Here is a 20,865-nt window from a genome sequence, read left to right on the forward strand (position 1 = left end):
GGCCCGCCCGCGCCTCACCTTTCTCAGCCGCTCCATCAAAACGCTCTTGTTGCCGCTCGAGTCCAGATTCCGTTTCCTCAGCTCCGCCCGCAGGTCGATCACCCGCAGGTCGCTGAGGCGCCGCGTCCCGGTCTCCGACGAGGCGGAGCTCAGAGCAGCCGCACCCGCCGCACCCGAATCTCCTAACCCAGACAGAGTCTCCGCCATTCCAGGGACCCTGGCTCCGACACCCACCTCACACAGAACCAGGCCGGTTTTATTTCGGCTTCTCGCACAAAATGGCGCCGCCTGCAAGGGAACCGCTCCAGCCGCCCCGGCGCGCCTCGCTTCTGCGCAGGCGTATCCGGCGCGAGGCCGACGCTCCGGGTCGCCTCTGCACATGCGTGCAGAGAACTTCGGAGAGATCTGCGCCGGCGCGTTGCGCCTTGCCGACCGGCCGCCGCGACGCCTGCGTGCTGCAGGACTCACGCAGGCGCCTTGTGGCGGGGGGAAGTCAAGCAGCTCGACGCGCTCGCGCGGGTGCCGCGGAGAACGCTAGTGGAAGCGGCGCGCGTGCGCGGCCGCAAAGCGGGGCGGGAGGAAGCGAGTGCGTTTTCCTCTCTGGCGGCGCCATTTTGTGCTCAGAGCCGCTACAGCCGCCGGCGGTGTGGTAGAGTCAGTGGCGGCGACCGCAAAGCGGGGATGGCGGAGGCCCTGGCGGGGTCGGGAGACATGGGCTCTGGCGCTGCCGCTCTCGGCCCGGGCCCCTCGGAGGCTGGGACGCGGCGACTCAGCGAGCTGCGGGTGATCGACCTGCGGGCGGAGCTCAAGAAGCGGAACCTGGACACGGGCGGCAACAAGAGCGTCCTGATGGAGCGGCTCAAGAAGGTGAGGCGGCCGGGCCCCGGGGGTGGCGCGGGCGGCTCGGGCACGGCCCCGCTCGGGCTGTCACCGCGGCCGCGGCTGTCCGGAGCGGGCGGCTGTGTGACCTTGGCCCGCTTCCGTCCCTCTCTGTGCCTCGCCTCCCGGCCCCCTCCCGCCTGCGCCCCGGTGCGGCCCCGAACCTGTCGCGGGGCTGGGTCGGGGCTGGGCGCTGTGACCTTGGCGGCGACCGCCGGTCCTGCTGCACCTCGGTCTCCTGCTCTGGAGAACGGGGGAACTGAAGAGCTGGCCGCACGGGGAGGCGCTGCCCGCCCCTGCCCCAGGGCCTTTGCACTCATCCGTCCTCCACTCCAGCCCCCAGGTTGGCTGGAGCCTGGGGTCATCTCGGGTCTGTCTGAGATGTCACCTGCGTGGCCACCTCCACTGAGGTGCTGCTGCTCCAGCTCCCTGCCAGGGTCACGCGTCCTGTGTCCCTCCTTAGAGGCACATCCCCCAGTCGTCGGGGGAGGGTCCCAACTGGAACAAGCTCCTTGGGCGCAGAGGCCTGTGAGTCCTGGACCAGGAGGGGAAGGCCCTGATGAGTGAGGCCACCCACCCAGCCCTTGGCCTGGCCGGCGCGCTCTCTCATTGTTGTCCCGGGGTATAACTTAAAAGTGCAAGGTGGGGCTCTGAGGTGAGTTCTGGGGCCAGGGTCACTGCCTGCCTCCCCTTTGTCTTCTGGGCCTTGGGCCCAAGGAGAACCCACTTGTTCTGGGATGGTCCTGTGTTAGGCTTGCAACCTGCACAACAGAAGTGGAGTTCGCTGTTGTTTACTGGGGAGTTGCTACTTGCAAAGAACAGTGTGTGCTGCTGCCCAGCTCTTAATGACCTTGTAAAAAATCATCATCTCCTCCTAATAGGCGGTTAAGGAAGAAGGGCAAGATCCTGACGAAGTTGGCATCGAGTTGGAAACCACAAGCAGGAGGACGACCAAGAGATGTGTTAAAGGTAACCACTTGACTCTTGGCTGCTTGGAGCCCAGGAGTGGCTCTTGTACACTTCCTGCCCCGCAGGCTGGGAGGAGGACTTTGCTGGCCATCAGCGTCCCCTCTAAGAACTAGGCTTGCTCTTCACTACCTGCTAAGTAGGTGCGCCAGGTGCACAGTGCCAGATAAAGTTGAAATACACATTAAACCCAGCGCCTTGGGAGGCCATGGCAGGAGGAGCACTAGTTCAAGGTTAAGCTCAGCCACTCAGAGGCCCCAATCAACTGAATGAGACCCTGTCTCAAACAAATGAAAAGGGCTGTGTGGAGCTCTGTGGTAAAGCCCCCCACGACCCCCCTGCAGTCCCCAGTATAGGGCACACAGGGCTTGAAAAGAGCCCGGTGCAGCACGGCCTGGGCTGCCCTCTGTTCTGAGCAACTCAGTGTGGCACTTGCTTGGCTCCCTTCCTTGTTCAAAAAGTAACAAACCAAGGAAAATAACACCAGCCCGAGACTAAATAGAGCCCTTCCTCCTGTCTAGGATCCAAAATAGATTGTTTGGGTATTTGTACCCAGCTTATGTCTTACCAGTATGTTTCTTCCAACAATTGAGATAGAATTCACAAATCTTGATTCCTAGGGTGTCCAGTTCAGGGGTTTTTATTGTGTTCACGAGATCATGCACTGACCACCACTGTCTTCATCCCAGAACATTTCCTTCCCCCAAAAGGAGACCCCAGCCCATTAGCCATCACTCTCCTGTCCCTGTCTGTCCAGCCCCCACAACCAGGAGCCCCCATTGACTCTGGAGTCACCCGTTGCAGGTGTTCCATGTGAGTGGGCTCCAGTGGCCTTTCCTGCCAGCCCCCGTCATTTAGCTGCCTTTTTTTTTTTTAAGGCCCAGCCATATGACACATCAGGACTTCATTCTTTTTTGTGGCTGGTACTGGTTATTTTCAAAAGCACTTGGTTTTAAATATTGAAACTCCAGAACTCTGGTTGTTTAATTATTGTTCACATTAGATTTTACAGTGATGGGGACAATATGATCTGAGACTTCTGTGTGATGACTTGTATTTCTTTTCATGGCACTGAGGGTTGAACCCTCAGGTATAGTCCCATTGAGCTACGTCTCCAGCTCTTTTTACATCTTATTTTGAGAGAGAGTCTTGCTAAGTTGCCTTGAACTTGTGATCGTCTTGCCTCAGCCTTCTGAGTGGCTGGAATTATAGGTGTGTGCAACCACACTTGATGTTTTCTTATTTATTTTTTAATAAAAATTTGGGGAAGGGGCTGGGGTTGTGGCTCAGTGGTAGAGCGCTTGCCTAGCACGTGTGAGGCACTGCATTTGATCCTCGGCACCACATTTAAAAGAATGAATAAATTTATTGTGTCCATCTACAATTAATCTTTTTTAAAATCATGGGGTGGGGTACCAGAGATTGATCCCAGGGGCGCTTAACCAACGAGACCCATCCCCACCCTTTTTTTATTTTGAGACAGGGCCTTACTAAGTTGCTGAGGCTGGCTTTGAACTGCCCTCTTCCTACCTTAGCCTCCCAAGCCACTTAGGCATGGGCTACCATGCCCAGATTGTTTATTTTTATTTGTGGTGCTGGGCCTGTGCATGCTAGACAAGTGCTCCGCCACTGAGCTACATCCCCAACTCCTAGAATTGTTTCTGGAAAGGTGCCATGTGAAAATTCTCACAGTTGGGCTTAGGCTGTGGCTCAGAGGTAAAGCGCTCACCTACCATGCGTGAGGCACTGGGTTCTATCCTCAGCACCACGTAAAAATAAAATAAAGATATTGTGTCCACCTATAACTAAAAAATCTCCCAGCCGTACATGCTCCATCCAGATGGTACTAAATTCAGGCAATGGAGGATAGTTGCTTAGAAAGTAAAAATATAACTAGCGTCATGTTTTTATATGATACATAGTATATGTTATGTTTTCTAACAATTTTTTTTATGTTTATCTTTAGTTTGTAGATGGACACAATGAGTTTATTTATCTAGTTACCTTAATGTGGTCCTGAGGATTGAGCCCAGTACCTCACATGTGCTAGGCGAGTGCTCTACCACTCAGCCCCAGCCCCAGCCCTAGTCCTCACTGTATTTCTTTAGCACTTTTTCAAAGAAGTACAACTTCTTCCTAAGACATACTAACCCATGTGTTTTAAGAGGTTAAAGTCTAAGTTAAAATTAACTTTGAAACATTGATGTATCTTTTTGTTCTTGTGTTAGCTTTTCTTTGCTGTGACCAAAATACTGGACACAAACAACTTAGAGGATAAAAGGTTTATTTTGGCTTAAGGTTTTAGTCCACTGTCCACTGGCTCCATTGCCTTGGGCCAGAGGTCAGGCAGAGCATCATGGCAGAGCAAACCTCAACTCATGAGTCCAGGAAGGGGGTGGGGGGGCTAGGGACAGGACACGATCTCCCAGGACAATCCCCCAGTGACTTGCTTCCTCCAGCCATGCCTACCTGCCTACCTGCCTGCAGTTCCCACCTCTCAGGGTTCCTATACATCACTCAGCCCGCAGACTTCGTCGTCCACCCTGGAGGTTAGAGCAACATGGTGCAGTTGGTTCCGAAAAGCCTCATCTCTGGTCGTTACTTCATTGGGGACCAGGTCTTCAACACGTTTGGACCTTTCAGACCCTGACTTCAACACTGGATCGTCTTTGAGCTAGGGACACTGAATGGACTAGACTCTGTAGCACACAGGTGGCTTCTGACGAGATGTTATTTGTGATCTGAAAGTATGTTTCTGAATATTTGTGAAAATAATAGTTTAAAACTTTTTAATGTAGGTACTCATTTAAAACAGATTCAGGGCGTATTAATTCAAATGTCCTTGGCTTCTATCAGGATCTTTGAATCATTAAACCAACTCAACCTTAGTAGAAGTTTAGCTGTTAGTTATTCACACGCTTGTCTGAAAGACTGCTTTAAAGCAGGTCAACTCAAAACTACTTGGAATTAGCATTTTGTCCGCAAAGCTTGGACAGTGGTTACTTCCATGAGTGTAGAGAAAACTTTCATAGCCTTGGCTCTTGAGGGATTAAAGCGCTTCTGGTCCCTTCCCCTTCTTTCTAAATGGAAATTGCCAAGTCCAAAGAGAAGAAACCGGTGGCCCGGGTCCCCAGGCAGAGTTAGACTGAGTGAGCTACCTCCCTCTGGAGGGTCTGGGCATGAGGTTCCTTACGTGACGTGCTGGACCCTGATGGCTAGAAGGTTAAAAGAAGATCCTTGTGTTTCCACGAAAGGGTCTGATTGGGAGGAATTAGCCAATCATTTCTGATCATCGTGCAGCTGAGTTGCACGGATTCCAGAACTTCACGTCCTTAGTGCGGATGAAACATGAGTCTTCTCCCCTCATCCATCTAAACAGGAAAAATTGTTGAAGACTTGACAGTGGATTTTGAAAGATTAAGATGCAAAGTGAGGACTGGGGTTGTGGCTCAGCAGTCGAGCACATGCCTAACACAGACAAGGCCCTGGGTTCGATCCCCAACACCACATGAAAGTAAATAAGGACATTGTGTCCAACTACAACTAAAAAGTAAATATTTTGGGGGGATTCCAAATTGGAATAGGCCAGAGTAAGCTTTAGTTTCCCACCCATGTCCCCGTCGCTTGCCTTTCAGTTAGTGCAGATCAGCCACTGGGAGTTGAGGAGCTGTCCATCTGCAGCACTGGCCTCTTGCCCCCTCCTGTTTGGGAAGCTTCTGGTATGTGTGCCTCCTCTTTACATCCTTTGTGGATATTTGGGGGCTTAGAAATTAGGAGCGATTACCAAACATATTTAAAGCATGTATTTCAGAAGGAGTGACTGTGCTCACTTATGATGGGAGGCAGGACAGCAGAGTTTGGGTTCTGAGCTTTGGAGCTGAGCCAGATTCTCTCTCATGTCACTTGTGGATATTGAAGCCAGGGAGCCTGCTGCGAGTGTTAAGAAGCTCCCAGGCCCAGCCATGAGAGCAGGGCATGGGCTGCTGCGAGTGTGTAGCGTGCAGATCCTGCAGGGTGGAACTTCAATCAGAGAGGTAGGTTTCCTTGTTTATTTTTAGAACTAGAGAGAGTACTTGTAGATAACCTGGAACACGTAAGTGTACTTATATGCTTACAGGAAGCATACTCACCTGCACTCTGTGGCCGAGGTCTCTCACATGTAACAGCGCTTCACCTTCCCAGGTGGTGGGGCTTTGGGTTTGGTACCCCTGTGTTTTACAGGTGCAGCCACATATCCAGCCTGCATGTGTACAGACATTTTAATAGAAGTTGATGTCTTTGTTTTGAAGAAAGTACAGAGGACAGGGGTTTTTCCAAAAATAAAAAGGAACATAAAATGTTGTGATCGGTAATCAGAAAACTGCAGCCTAAACCAGTGTAGGGGCTGGGGCTGGGGGCTGAGGATCTCTACAGACCAACAAACCAGCATGCTGAACTGTTACTTTGCTGGTCCTCCCTACCCGCCACCTACAGGAGGTCACCTGTTTTGTCACTTTGCAACTCAGCAGCAATTATTTTCTGTAAGGTAAAGATGCAAAGGCTGTCAAGTATTCTTTTTTTTTTTTAAGAGAGAGAATTTTTTAATATTTTTTAGTTTTCGGTGGACACAACATCTTTGTATGTGGTGCTGAGGATCAAACCCGGGCCGCACGCATGCCAGACAAGCGCGTTACCACTTGAGCCACATCCCCAGCCCTGTCAAATATTCTTTGAGAGTCTGTTTTTAAGGTCATGAGACCCTGTCAGGCTTTTCTACCTCAGCACTGTTGACAGGTGAGATGACTCTGTGACAGGGCTGTGTCTGAGCACGGCATGGTGTTGAACAGCATTGGCACTACCCACTAGGTGCTGGTAGCATCCCCCAGTTGTGACAACCAGAAATATCTCGGGCATGCCAGATCGCCCCAAACACTAGAACCTCTGGGTATCATTTATGAGTAAAAATGCACCCGAACTTGCTTTCCCTGGGTACCTGGGCCACACCCACTTTTGAGACGGAGTGCACGCGTGCATGTGCATTTTCATCAGGTTTGTTTGCGTGCTGCACACGGACACCATGCACAGTTTTCAGAACTGGAGCAGTGTGCAGCCCAGGGAGCTTGTCCTCCTCTCAAGTCTTGAAGTTTCCTCCCCTCCCGCCAGGCCCAGCATCCCTCCCCCGGCAGTGCCTCTGTGACTGTGAAATTCTTCAGCCTTCAGAAGACCCAGGGTGGCTCTTGACTTTAGGGCAACCTTTGCCTTTTTGCCTTACAGAAAATAATTGTTGCTGAGCTGAAAAGTGACAAAACAGGTGACCTGCTTACAGTGGGTGGCGGGTAGGGAGGTCCAGCAAGTTGATAGTCCAGCGTGGTGGTTTGTTGCTGTGTGGTTGGTTTGGCCCCTGTGTGCTCAGAATGGGACCCTGTAAGTTGGTTTCCTGTTCCTTCACGCGGTAGGGCTGCCCCGCCCCTTACCCTGGCTTAGGATGCAGTTCTCTGATGATTAGAGGGCATCATAGTTTCTTTTATTATTATTTTTTTAAACCCTTGTCTTCTGCGGTTTCTTCTTTTAGGGAAGGAAGGTGATTAGAGTGCTTTTGAAGTGCTTTGAACCTTATAGTTACTTTGTGAAAAATATCAATACCTAGAGAGGTTACTGACACCTTGGCTGTTCCTGTGAGAGCTGGTGGCTTGCTTAGAACATCAGTGGAGACAAAATTACATGATAGAAAAAGACACTTTTCGTTTCCTTTGTAACCCAGTCTAGCCAAGGACTGCAGTCTGTCCTGTGTGAGTTCCTGAGTCCAGCGCCTGCGCGCTAGCTGACTGGGCTGTTATTCTGTGTTCAGGACAAAAGGTGGAGGAGGAGGGCACAGAGGACAACGGCCTGGAAGAAGACTCCAGAGATGGGCAGGTACATGGCGATGAAGGGGAGGTGGCCGCAGCAGCCCTGCGTGCTCTGCTCAGCCTTGCTCATGCCCGTCCTCTCCTCTCAGGAGGACGTGGAAGCAGGTTTGGAGAGTTTGCAGGACACGGGCGTGGTGGACATGCGCCTTCTGGACGGGGCTGAGGCTCAGAGCAGTGGCGCTGCAGACTTTGGGGAGGACAGCGCCCCCGACGGCATTCTCGCCTCCTTCTGCCGCAGTAAAGAGTACGTGGCTGCGCGGCTGGGACAGCTTCCAGCTCAGCTCACGGAACACGCTGTAGGTAACTTGGAGACGCGGGTGTGTGCGAGCAGCCCCAGGCACCCAGCAGTCGGGCTGTTGGTGTGGGGGAGCCTGGGCTCATCCCTTGGGCTCCTGGCGGGGGCCCGGCCCTGGTAGCAATTACCTCCATTTAAGCACCGCGCGGGTCAGGAGTTAAACAGTAGATGGCTTTGAAGTAGAGCATGGTGAGTATCGGAGATTATTTGGCGGGCAGACCCTTTCTCCGCGTGTTGTGATGTTGTGAGCCATCAAACAGACGGCTGACACAGTTAGTGAGAGTCTTTTCCTTTTAAGAAGGTTATATGTGTGTGTTTAACGTGGAGCGTGAATAAAGAGTTAACAAATGGTCACTCACCCGCCATCCGGGCCCTCCTACTGTTGGGGAGGTGCTCGGAATGACAGACCAGACGCTTGTGGCTCACGCCACCCTATCACTGTCATTTCAACCTGACTGTGACACGTGCCCAGCCATTGTAGGTGGTTATTTTATTTTAAGGCATTTTAGCTTTCGCCTTTGGGGAAAAAGGCCCTTATAGGACTGAATCTTAACCCTGACGTTGGAAGTTGTGAGCTCCAGACTCGCAATCCACTCGTCCAGGGAGTGGCGTGGAGCAGCTGGCTTGCCCTCTTTTCTTCGCACCCTGCCATGGTGCCATTTCTGCCATTTCCAGGGTGTGCTTGCTTTCTCATTTCCTGCTTCTGGAAGGCATCTAGGTCCTAGGTTCTGATTTAGAAAAAGGAGGGATCACTGTGCTTTACTATCATAAAAGCTTGAAGGCCCGCATGTAGCTCAGTGGCAGACTGCTTGCCTAGCATGCACAAGGTCCTGGGTTCCATCTCTGGCACTGCTTAAAAAAAAATCCTACAAAAAAGTGCCTATTTATTGCTATCAAGTGAAATTGGAGGAGTTTCCGATTTTAAATTGTGGCTCACTTTTTTTTTTTTTTTTAAAGAGAGAATGAGAGAGGGGAGAGAGAGAGAGAATTTTTAATATTTATTTTTAGTTCTCGGCGGACACAACATCTTTGTTGGTATGTGGTGCTGAGGATCGAACCCTGGGCCGCACGCATGCCAGGCGAGCGCGCTACCGCTTGAGCCACATCCCCAGCCCTGTGGCTCACGTTTTGATTTCTACTTTGGAAAAGTTGGGCTTGGGTAGTGGAAGTAAACCACCGGTGCTTAGAACCTGCCCTGGAAGTCGGTTTCCTATTCTTCAGTCAGCAGACAGCGCGCCCACCACCTGTGAGCCACTGTGGGACACAGGTGTGGTGCAGTGCAGGGACAGGGGGAGGGGAAAACTGAGTGATCTCACAGTGGATCTGCATGTGGCCACAGGCACTTGAAGGACAGGGACACAAGTGGCTAGAAGGTGGCAAATTGCAGGCCTTAGCATTCACAGCCCTGGTGCCCACAAAGTAACGCTCTATCTCCTTTTTCAGGTGGATGGGGAAGGCTTCGAGAGCACTTTGGAAGCTTCATCATTGGACTTCAAAGTGATTCCGGTAAGATATCATCTGAGTCTGCGATTTTAGAGACGTTGATGAACAACAGTTGGTTTTTCCTCAGTGAGAGAAAGTACGTGTGGGAGAAGGGTGTGGACTGAGTGTTGACGCTGAGCCGGGGCTGGGGGTACTTGGTAGAATGGATGCAGTCTCAGTCTCAGAGTTTGGAATGATGGGCTCTTACAGAACCCACAGGGATGTGACCAGGAGCAAGTGCTGCGAGGAAGCAGTTGGTCGGCATGAACGTGCCTCCAAGTTTCTCAGGAGTCCTGTCTGAATCCAGGCCTGGAGTTAGCACAGGGAATAAGAAATGGGAGCCATGGTGTGGGCAGTGGCTAAGAAGGCAGGGTGGGAGTACAGAAGCAGGGCTCAGCTGTCCTAGCCAGGGAGGGTGTGATTGCTTCCTGGAGGGGTAGTCGGGAGGTTTGCAGCAGGGAAGAGAGAGGTCTGGTCTGTTAAACATGACAACTTCTGGTTACAAATAACAGCTGGCCCTGGGGAGATGGTTTTTCTACCCCAATCAGTTGTGAGGTGCAGCAATAGGCTGTAGAACCTCTGCTTTGACCCAGGAGCCCCTGCCAACTATGGTGGCCTTGATCATTTCGGGGACAGAGTATGGTGGCCAGATTTGGGAGTGAACGGGGCAGGCTGGAGTTGCCACTGCCATCCCACTGGTCCCAGAGGAAGTGGCCGTGTGAGAGTGTGGTGGCTGTGGTGCTGTAGGATGGGGTGTTTGGAGAGTCTGGAAACAGGCCTTTCCTTACCGGAGTCTGAAGCCGAGTCTGCGGGGAACGTGCCCATGCAGCTTTTAGGGTGACTGTGAATCTGCTTTTTCTTTTCTTGTCTTTCTTAAATAGGATATTGAAGAACCTCTCTTGGAGCCAGGTACTGATAAGAGAAACACGACAGTATGGTTTGGAATTTTTCGCGCTACTCTTATTTAAAGTGGTGTAAATCTTAAGCTGTGTTATGGTCTTGTAAATTACCCTAGTGGTGGACAATCCAGATCGTACGAGGATCAGAGATTGGAAACCCGTACGTATCACCAGATCTGTAGAGTGTTGTTCTGGCTTCTTGAGGTCAGACATTTTGGTTGAGCTGTAGTGATGATTTTCATCTCTATCCACATGGAGTGGCATTTAAGTAATTCCCCCTGGGTTTCTTCCATGTGTTTCTACACATGAAACAGATCTTGTGATATTTTGCTGCAGTCGATTTGGTGAACGCAGTAAGGCAGGCTAACGCTGGTGTCAGGGCTCGGTAACCCGAGAAGTGACTGGACTCCAGAAGAGGAGGCAGAGTTTCTTCAAGAAAATTCCAACGTCGCATTCCCCTTCTGGACTGTGTTTTATCTCCTGCTGATGGAAGAGATTCTGGTTTTCACATTGAACTGTTTTGTTAACCGAAAATCAAAGAAGTTTGGAAATTAAACTGTTCAGTGCACGGTGATTGCATTTGATTCGGCACCGGGACATTGGAAGATAAGTTGGAAGACCCAGATCTCACAAAACTTGGAAGTCTGTCTTGAAACAGCCAGGGGTTGTAGGTGTTTAAATCTGGGGCTTTTCTCTCCCCTGTAGCGTAGAGGCTTACCTAGTAGGCGGCGCGCAGGTAGTGTAACCAGTGTAACTGTGTGTACCCGCGGGTTTTCCAATCTCTGTGTAGCTAGCAGTTCTCTTCGTGTTAGTGTGGCAGCCGTGCCAGTTCCACATTGTGATTGCTTTATTTCCCTGGTAATTAAACCTTGTGCCATTCTATTCCTGTTAAATCCGTAGAAAATGAGAAAATACTCGACATTTTGGGGGAAACTTGTAAATCTGAGCCAGTAAAAGAAGAAGGTTCCGAGCTGGAGCAGCCATTTGCACAGGATACAAGTAGCGTGGGGCCAGACAGAAAGCTTGCGGAGGAAGAGGACCTTTTTGGCAGCGCCCACCCGGAAGAGGAGGAGGAGGAAGAGCAGGAGGAGGAGGAGGAGGAGGAGGGAGATTTAGATTTGGCCAGCGAGTCAACACGCGCTCAGTGGAGCGAGGCAGACACCCTGTTAGCGGTAGTGAAAAGGGAGCCCGTGGAGCAGACAGGCGAAGGCGCGAGGACGGACTGTGAGCCTGTAGGGCTAGAGAAGCCAGTTGAGCAGAGTAGCGCGGGCTCCGAGCTCGCGGAGGCCTCTAGCCAGGAGGCCGCGGAAGCGCCCACGGAAGCTCCGAGCCCAGAGCCCAGAGATAGCAAAGAAGACGTGAAGAAGTTTGATTTTGAAGCTTGTAATGAAGTCCCTCCGGCTCCTAAAGAGTCCTCAACCAGTGAGGGCGCTGATCAGAAAATGAGGTTTGTTGTTTCTCAGTTTTAGACCAGACGCTATCTCCTTTTCATTGGTCATTTAATGACACACATAAGCTGTTTTTTCTGCAATTGGCCAGCCAGACTGCTGAAATTGTAGTTTACCTCCCAACAGTGTTTATTTCTCTGTGTATTTTTAATGGGTGATTCCATTCCTTTATTTCTTATCAACCTACCATGGTTGTGTTTTTAAATTGTTAATTGTTATCTTCAGCTTAATTGAATTGACATTGACTTTTACGAATCTGACATTGTATTTTTGGGGTCAGATTTTCTAAAATAAGCTTACAAAGGTGTCTTAAAATTTTATTTCAGACTAATTTTCTGGTAGGTATTCAGTTTTAGCACATATCATACCTTTAATTTAGTTCTCTTTCGTTTTTTCCTGTATGAGTAACATTAACTTTTGTCTCTAGCTCTTTTAAGGAAGAAAAAGATATAAAGCCAGTCATTAAAGATGAAAAAGGTAGGAGTTCCCGGTCGCGGGGGCGAGGACTAGCTGGTGTTGGGGGAGGGGCCGCGCAGCCCTGGCGTCGGCCCTCGTGTCCGGGCCATCATGTTGGGCGGCCACAGTTAGCCGCTGATGGTTTCTAGGGATGAGTTGGGTGGTTGGGAGCGCTGTGCTGTGTCGGTCGTGGTCTTCGTCTATGGATACTGCGATTCGCATTCCAAGATGGGGACGCTTCAACCTGTTGAGTAATAGTGAGGCGACCCTCTCAGACACTGCAGTCGTCCAAAGAGGATTCCACCATGGGAGATGGCTCTGCTCTTATGCCTCAGAGACTCTCGCCTTCTGCTGGCAGAATTTCCCTGTCCGCCTTGTGGGTTGGTGGCCCTGCGCTGCCATAGGCAGAGGCATTGGCGCCGGGCACAGTAAGGGTGCTAGAAGGGGCTGCAGTTCTCGGGGCGGCGGCACTTCCCCGTGTGCCTGGAGGTGAGTGCCATGACCTCCCTCTCCCGCAGGCCGTGTGGGCAGCAGTTCTGGAAGGAATCTGTGGGTCAGCGGGCTGTCCTCCACCACCCGTGCCACTGACCTGAAGAACCTCTTCAGCAAATACGGGAAGGTATGTGCAGCCTAAAAAATTTGGGGTTAAAAAAGGAGCTAGAGAGCTTGTTGCTTGTGTTGGTTTCATTGATTCTCATTTCTGGTCTTAAATGTCCAAAAGGGGGAGACCCACCAAGCTCCCAGTAGTGTGCCCTAGTTTCTGGTTCAGGGTTATCAGGATCCCTTGGGAAGCAAGGCAGAAGGCTCCGGTCTTACCCCTGCTTGGGACCGTGTGTAGGTAGCCATTACCTAAGACCCTCTGTCTTTGTGACTTGTCATAAACACACAGACTCTTCTGGCCTGTGCAAACTTACAGCAGTGTGCTGGGGGTGTTTTCCTTAATGGTAAGTGTGTGTTTGGCCTTTCTATCTTCTGGCGTTTTATGTGTACTTTGATAAAGTGGAATGTGATGGTGGTTTAAAGATCAATCACTAGCAGGGCACAGTGCTGTACACCTATAGTCCAGCAGCATGGGAGGCCAAGAGAGCAGGATCCCAAGTTCAAGGCTCACCTTCAGCAACAAAGCAAGACCCTATCTCAAGAAATAAAAGGTGGGGGGGGTGGCTCAGTGGTTAGGCTCCCTGCATTCAATCCCTGGTACCAAAAAAGAAATCACTAAAGTGCTGTTGGAATACACAGGAGAGAAAGTACACAGTTCAGAAGCCCCCCACAGGCCCTGAAGGGCAATTAGAAATGACTGTGCTGTCCTGGAGTTAATGCCTGAAACAGCCTCGTGCCAACCCTCAGGACCTCATGGTGTGAAAGGTGCAGGATTTCAGGCAGAAAAATTTTATAGGTTTCTGGCATGGCCTCATCCTGAGTCTGTCGCTGATCTTGTCGCTGATTAGCCATCCAGGGAGCAGTAGGCAGTCAGCACCCGAGAAAGCGTCCATCATGTCGAGCTTTTCTGAACAGCCGGCTTGGGTAGCTCTTGCGGCGGCTGGCATCGCAGTAGGTACTGCTGGAAATCCCAGGTGCTCGTGGCTCAGGGTGCCTCAGGGAGGCTCCTCGCACCCAGCGAGGCCTTGTGTCCACCTGGGAGGTAACTCTTCAGCTGGGGTTGGAGTGACTGATGGCCCTGCCCCAGGAACTTGGCTCTGGCCAGAAGCTCAAGGTGGTGGACAAGGTGAAGTGGTCAGAGGAGGCTCTGAGGAGCTGGAGACCGGGGCATGTGGTGAGGAATGGGGACACCAGAGCTTATCGTGGTGTCTCCTCCCATCTGGGTCTCATCTGTCCTCGGAAGTGGTGTCCTTGTGAGGACGTTCAGAGTGACAAAGTAAAGGAACCTCTTGGCTCAGTTCCCTGATGCTGGGGGCTGGGAAGCTGTGAGGCCCCGTCTCTGACTGGAGGGCTGACGGCAGAGCCCGGGCACGAGGGCCCTGCGGTGTGTCTCCCTGGGGACCCCGGAGGTCAGGAGGAAAAATGCCTCTCCCAGGCTGACCCTCTGGATCAGTGGTGGGCCTGAGGCCAGGACTGCCGTGTCCACGGCTCTTTCCACGTCCTGAGTCCGTGGCGTCACCAGTCACTGCCATGCTGTTTCCCTTCGCGCCAATCCCTTTCTCCTGTTGGTCTGCCTTCTTGTGGACCGCATCTTTGCGCGACTTTTGGTTTGTTGTCTATAACTTTTGCTGTGTTTGCTATTCCTCTGTGGGGGCTGAACCCAAGGGTGTGCTCCCACTGAGCCACATCCCAGCCATTATATTGCATTTTGAGACAGGGTCTCATTAAGTTGCTGAGGCTGGCCTTGAATTTGCAATCCTCCTTCCTCAGCCTCCTGAACTGCTGGGATTACAGGCCTATGCCACCATTCCCAACTGTTATGTTGTTGTTTAGGGATTATAGCACATACCTTTAAAAAACCCACGCACTGGGCTGGGGTTGTGGCTCAGCAGTAGAGCGCCCGCCTAGCATGGGCCAAGCCCTGGGTTTGATCCCCAGCACCACATAAAAATAAATAAATAAAAATATTTTTTAAAAAAGAAGAACCCATGCACTACGTTACTGGGTGTTTTTTTTTTTTTTTTCCCTTGCCCTTTTTTTTTTTTTTTTTTTTTACTTGGAGCTTTCTACTTTCGCAAAGTAGCTGTATTCATGCCGACAAACTCATCTGCATAGAAATCCATTTCAGGTTAAGATCTTCCCCCTTTACCCTCCTGTCCTCTCTCCCCGCTCCCATTCTTCCTTCTGGGCTCCACCTGACTTCCTTTCGCTCCTGATAATGCATCTTTGACTCTGGATCCTATCCTTCCTCCCTCTTTGTCTTACTCTGCCTTACACAGAACGAGAGGAAACATTAGACCTTTGAGGGCTGGGGTTGCAGATCTGTTGGTAGAGGGCTTGCCTCACTTGCACAAGGCCCTGGGTTCAATCCCCAGCACCACAAAAAACCACACAAACTAGCATGAGACCTTTGAGTTTCTGAGTTTGGCTTATTTCACTTAACACGACATTCTTCATTTTCAATCCATTTACCAGAAAATGCCATAATTTTGTGATTTTTTTTTTTTAATGGCTTAGTAGAACTCCATTGTAGATATACACCACAATTTCTTTTTTTTTTTTTTAATATTTATTTTTCAGTTCTTGGTGGACACAACATCTTTGTTTGTATGTGGTGCTGAGGATCGAACCCGGGCCACACGCATGCCAGGCGAGCGCACTACCGCTTGAGCCACATCCCCAGCCCACCACAATTTCTTAATCCATTCATCTGCTGATGGGCATCTGGGTTGATTCCATAATCTAGCTATCTTGAATTGTGCTCTATAAACCTTGAGGTGGCTGGATCACTGTAGCATGCTGCTTTGGGATCTTTGGAAAAATTCCAAGGAGTGAGTGGGATAGCTGACAATTTGTCAACCATTTGTGTTTCCTCCTTTTGACAAGTTTCTGTTTGTTTCTTTTGTCCATTTATTTATTGGGTTGGTGTTTTGTGGGGTTTTTGGTTTTGACTTGGTGCTAAGTTTTTTGAGTTCTTTCTATATTCTGGATACTAATTCCCTATTGGAGGAGTAGCTGGCCAAGATTTTTCTCCCATTCTGCAGCTCTCTCCACGTCCTAACCCTTTCCTTTGCTAGGCAGAAGTGTTTGTTTTGTTTCGTCTTGTTGGTCCTGGGGGTCAGACCCAGGGCCTTGTGCATGCAAGGCAAGCACTCTACCAGCTGAGCGACAGCCCCAGCCCCTATACAGAAGCTTTTTAGTTGTTTGGCACTCCACTTATTAATTCGTGATTTATTAAATGTGCTTTGGGGTCTCGTTCAGGAAGTTGGTTCCCGCACCTGTGTGGTGGAGTAGCACCTGTAAAATTTGTGGTCAAATTCCTGTCTTTTATCCATTGTGAAGGGTGAAAAAGAGGAGTCTAATTTCATTTTTCTACACAAAGCTAACCAGTTTCATAGCACCATTTATTAAAAATGCTACTATCTTAAAGATACCTTTTTGGAACATTTGTTACCTATCAGATGCCTCTAGGTTCGAGGATCTATTCTTGTGTCTTCTGTGCTGTTGGCCTCCGTGACACCGCTCTGCAGTATAATTTTAGGTCAGGTATTGTAAGTTTCCTGCTTCACTTTTCTTGGGTCTGGCTACTCTGGGTCTCCCATAATTCTTACAAATGAATTTAAGGATTGTTTTCCCTAAATCTCTGAAGAATGTCATTGGTGGTTTGATGGGGATAGCATTTTATCTGTATGGCGCTTTTGGTAATGTGGCCATTGTTAACGTTGTGGTTTTCTGATTTCTTCTTCGGCTGAATCCCTGTTAAGTGTAGGAAAGCCGTTGATTTATGGGTATTGGTCTTCTACTTTGCTGAACTACTTTATAAGCTTCTGGGGCAGTTTCTTGGGTCTTCTAGGTATAGGATCTTATTGTTGGCAAACAGAGATAGTTTGGCTTCCTGTTTGTACCCTTTTATTGTCTGATCACTCTGGCTGTTGTTTTGAGGACTGCATTGAATAGGAGTTATGAGAGTGGACAGCCCTGACTTGGTCCTGGTTTTAGATGAAATTTTTTGAGTTGTAGTAGAATACAATACCTTTGTTTATGTATTTATTTATTTATTAATTTTTTTGATTACTTATTTTTTTAATATTTATTTTTTAGTTTTTTTAAAGTGGATACAATATTTTTATGTGGTGCTGAGGATGGAACCCAGTGCCTCGTGTGCTAGACAATCGCTCTGCCACTGAGCTACGACCCCAGCCCCATAAATGGCCTTGGTGATGTGGAGGAAAGTTCCTTTGATCTGTGGCTTCCCCCGGGTTAAACAGTTAATTTTAAAGAGGCTTGTAAATAAGAACAGAATATGATTACTGAGTCAAGCCTTTGTTCCTGTTTGCTGGGTCCGGTCCCTGTTGAGATCACTTTCAGTGTGGGGCTCTGGTGTGGATGCCTGTAGCGTCTGTACATGTGAAGTCTTCGTTCACCTCCATTTTGAATTATATTTTCCTGGGTAAGAATTCTTAATCTTTCTTTTCTTTCTTTTTTTTTTTTTTTTTTTTTTTTTTTTTTGGTACCAGGTATTGAGTTAAGGGGCGCTTAACCACTGAGCGACATTCCCAGCCCTTTTAAAAACATATTTTAGGGCTGGGGATGTGGCTCAAGGGGTAGCGCGTTCGCCTGGCATGCGGGCAGCCTGGGTTCGATCCTCAGCACCACATAAAAAGATGCTGTGTGCGCCGAAAACTAAAAAATAAATAAATGTTAAGAAAAAGAAAATAAGTGTATACCAAAATCAAACAACTAGAGTATCTACATTTAAAAAAAAAAACATATTTTATTAGAGACAGGGTCTCACTGAGTTGCTTAGGGCCTTGCTAAGTTGCTGAGGCTTGCCTTGAACTTGGGGTCCTCCTGCCTCAGCCTCCTGACCTTCGAGCTGCTGGGATGACAGGCCGTGGTGTCTGGGGTGATCTTAAGTACAGTCTGTCTTTTCTCGCTCGCAGCTTTAAAGACACCTAAACCTCAGCCTGGTTTGGGACAGTTTGGTGACGGTGTGTTGTGCTTCAGTTGTTGGTCATCCTTTCTTTGGGGACTCCTGAGCTGTCAGCTCACTGATATTTGAGTTTGGTTTTTTCTCCTAATCTTTTTTTTTTTTTTTTTCTCGTCTTTAGTGGTTTCTCTTCTGTCTCTTGAGGTTCCCTGATTTTTTTCTTACATGGTGTCTGTCTGGGGTCCCCTCATCTCCAGGAGTTTGGTTGGGGTCTCTGTGGGTGTGGGCCTGATGTGCTTGGCCTCCTCCACCTTCTTGAAGGTCAGGGTGGAGCTAAAGTAACTGTTAATCCTGTCCACTGATCCTCGCCTCTCAGGTCTGGCCCCCCCCCCCCCCCCCGCCACAGCAGGTGACCTGGCCAGGGCTAGGGTGGTCTTTCATGGGGCTGATTTGTCCCACTGCTGGCACAGCATCCCTTGAGGCCTCTGCCTGGTGCCCCACGAGTGAGCAGCTTTTCCCCTCGGGTTCCTGGACAGAGCCTGAACCATTTTGGATCTGAGTGACCCAGCCTTTGGTGTCCTCACCGTGTGCCCTGGTCAGAAGAAGGCCTCTGCAGGTCTCTGGAGGTCTCATGTGCTGCGCTCTCCTGCCGTCCAGTAATCTCTCTGTGTAATGACTTCTCTCTGCCTTGACCTCAGCATCTCAGGTCGGTCTCAACTCATTTGACATCTGCCTTAGTTTCTCCTCCCTGTCTGTGACCTGGAGACTCGGCAGTAACCAGGGCAGTCGCAGGACCATCCTCAGGATCACTGTCCTGGGCAGCCTGGGGTCCAGGGTCTGAAAACTACTGTGTCCACCTTCCCACCAGTGTTCAGTCCTTTCAGACAGCAGCGCAGCACTTTGCTGCAAGCAGTGAAGCCATGCTGGTCAGCACTGCCCCCAGCCTTCCTTGGCGTGGGTGGGTACATATCTGAGTAGATAGCCCCTCGGCCATCCGTGGGTACAGTGGATGAAACAACCCCATTTCTGGTTACTTACCAGGTAGTGAGTGCTAAAGGTGGACGGTGTTGCATGCCTGTGTCTTTCGGAGAGCTGATTCCTGTTAAAAGAGCCGTATTTTGGTCGACCAGGATTCATGAGAGCCAGTAACGGTTGTGCAGAACTCATAATTCGTGGGCCATGATCTGGTTATCTGTTAAGTGCTGGTAATGTCACAAGTTGCACAGTGATCTGAGAGCAAGAGTGCTCTTTGTCTTAAAGGTTGTGGGGGCCAAAGTGGTGACCAATGCCCGCAGTCCTGGGGCTCGATGCTATGGATTTGTCACCATGTCGACGTCCGACGAGGCGACCAAGTGTATCAGCCATCTGCACAGAACCGAACTGCACGGGAGAATGATCTCCGTGGAGAGGGTGAGGCTTCTTGTCAGCGTTGACTGAGGCTCACAGGCGCCGAGACCTGCTAGGGGTCATTTCTGCCCATGTTCTGTTTTAGGCCAAAAACGAGCCTGCCGGGAAGAAGCCGTCAGAGCGGAGAGAGTGTGAGGTGAAGAAGGAGAAGCCTCCCGGCGTCGACAGGCACCATTCTGTGGAGATCAAGATGGAAAAGTGAAGTGATTTTACACATCTTTCCCTTGGGATTCCTGGGAGGAGGCCGGGTGGCCCTGGGTGGGCCTCACGAGGAGAGCAGCATCTCCTTTGTGCCCCCAGTGCAGCCCGCACTCGCCCTTGGTGCACTGCCTGATCTGGCTGCCCACAGACGCGGGTCAGGTGGTCCTCACCTGTGTCCCGACGACTCGGGGGACTTTGAAAGCAATCTTGCACATAGTCTGAAGTGCTCTGGTCTCTGTTTCTTCCTAAGGTTCTCCAGGCTTAGAGGCATTTTTCATCAACGTAGATTTTCATGCAGCCTTTTTTAAGCAGGGAAACTATCAAAAACCCAATTTTTCCAAGATAAAACACCATCCAAAGGAATTCAGCGTGCTCCTGCATTGCAGGGAGCGACCTTGAGCTGGAAGTTTGTGCCGGGCCTGGCAGAAGCCAGAGATTACTGTTCATGTCAGAATCAAAAGTATACCAGAGCGTGCTGTGAGCTTACTGTGGTGCCCTGGGGCACCTTGGCACAGCAGTGGAGAAGCCAAGGGTCTGTGGCACTTTCCATAAAAAGAAGTGATTTATATTTTTAATAAAGATAGAAATAGACCCCAATCTTTGAAAGCAAGCACGGCCCGTTCCTATGCTATCAGGGTCAGGGCTTGTCTTTGCAGTCGGTTAGCCTTGGTGACTTGTCTGGTAGTGGCACCGTCTCAAAGCCCAGTGTGTGTCCATCTGTCTTGTCATGACTTGCTTCTGTGGCCAGGTCCACTCTGCTTTACACGAGGAGCCCTCTGCTACAGATCCACCCATCTCGCTTTTCAAGAGGCAGGATGCGTGGAGGGACCATGTCCCTGTTCTCCATCGAATGCTTGAGACGGGTTGAGCTGGGACAGGACTGTTGAGAGTTCTTGGTGTCCGGGCACATGTCATTCATAACCTGCGTCCCATGGTGACGTGTTGGTAGGGAAAGGAAGGTGAAGACCACTGGCTCGCAGGTTTGGGCCCCGTGCTGGGCTGGAGTGCCGGAGCTGTGTGAGGCCGGTGCCCTGGAGAGAAGAGGAAGCAGGCTGGGAGAGGGGGTCACACAGCCAGCAGGGATTCAGTGCTGTGTGTGAGGCTGCCTCAGCCCTGTGGCTGTAACTGGGAGGTGGGCTCATGGTGCTTAAAACTAAACTGCTTCCAAATGTTCGGCCAGGAGGTGGTGTTTTTTGTTGTTGTTGTTGTTGTTTTGTTCAAACACCTTTGTTGACCTTGCGTTTTGTCTTAAGATTCTGGAGGTTGAGTAGTCGACCCAGGGAAATAGACTCTGCAAAGACGCATCTAGTCTTGGACGTGGTGTTGTGTGGTTGGTTTGGAGAGCCTGGGCACCTCAGAGGGGTCCTTCCACCCAGGGCCTCATATTCACTGCGTGTCCCTTGACTGGCTTGGTGTG

The 20,865-nt window shown here is 50.3% G+C and overlaps 2 protein-coding genes across 4 annotated transcripts in view; one reads left to right on the top strand and one right to left on the bottom strand.

Moving 5' to 3' along the window:
- Safb (scaffold attachment factor B) overlaps positions 1 to 360 on the bottom strand; it is a 30,068-nt gene extending 29,708 nt beyond the window's left edge. For both annotated transcript variants that reach the window (XM_077796610.1, XM_077796609.1), the window contains exon 1: positions 19 to 360. In XM_077796610.1, coding sequence (XP_077652736.1) covers positions 19 to 207 — 189 coding nt within the window. In that variant the 5' untranslated portion in view covers positions 208 to 360. The remainder of the gene's footprint in view (positions 1 to 18) is intronic.
- Positions 361 to 494: 134 nt separating this feature from the next.
- Safb2 (scaffold attachment factor B2) overlaps positions 495 to 20,865 on the top strand; it is a 33,074-nt gene continuing 12,703 nt past the window's right edge. The window contains exons 1-11 of one of the 2 annotated variants that reach the window (XM_026404350.2): positions 495 to 867; positions 1,761 to 1,848; positions 7,673 to 7,737; positions 7,820 to 8,026; positions 9,469 to 9,531; positions 10,389 to 10,416; positions 11,307 to 11,853; positions 12,282 to 12,331; positions 12,829 to 12,929; positions 19,101 to 19,250; positions 19,333 to 19,445. In XM_026404350.2, the coding sequence (XP_026260135.2) occupies positions 682 to 867; positions 1,761 to 1,848; positions 7,673 to 7,737; positions 7,820 to 8,026; positions 9,469 to 9,531; positions 10,389 to 10,416; positions 11,307 to 11,853; positions 12,282 to 12,331; positions 12,829 to 12,929; positions 19,101 to 19,250; positions 19,333 to 19,445 (1,598 nt within the window). In that variant the 5' untranslated portion in view covers positions 495 to 681. Of the gene's footprint in view, positions 868 to 1,760; positions 1,849 to 7,672; positions 7,738 to 7,819; positions 8,027 to 9,468; positions 9,532 to 10,388; positions 10,417 to 11,306; positions 11,854 to 12,281; positions 12,332 to 12,828; positions 12,930 to 19,100; positions 19,251 to 19,332; positions 19,446 to 20,865 lie in introns of those variants that run through there. The other variant, XM_077796611.1, reaches the window with a different exon arrangement.

Source organism: Urocitellus parryii, chromosome 3, assembly GCF_045843805.1.
Source record: "Urocitellus parryii isolate mUroPar1 chromosome 3, mUroPar1.hap1, whole genome shotgun sequence".
Taxonomy (NCBI): Eukaryota; Metazoa; Chordata; class Mammalia; order Rodentia; family Sciuridae; genus Urocitellus; species Urocitellus parryii.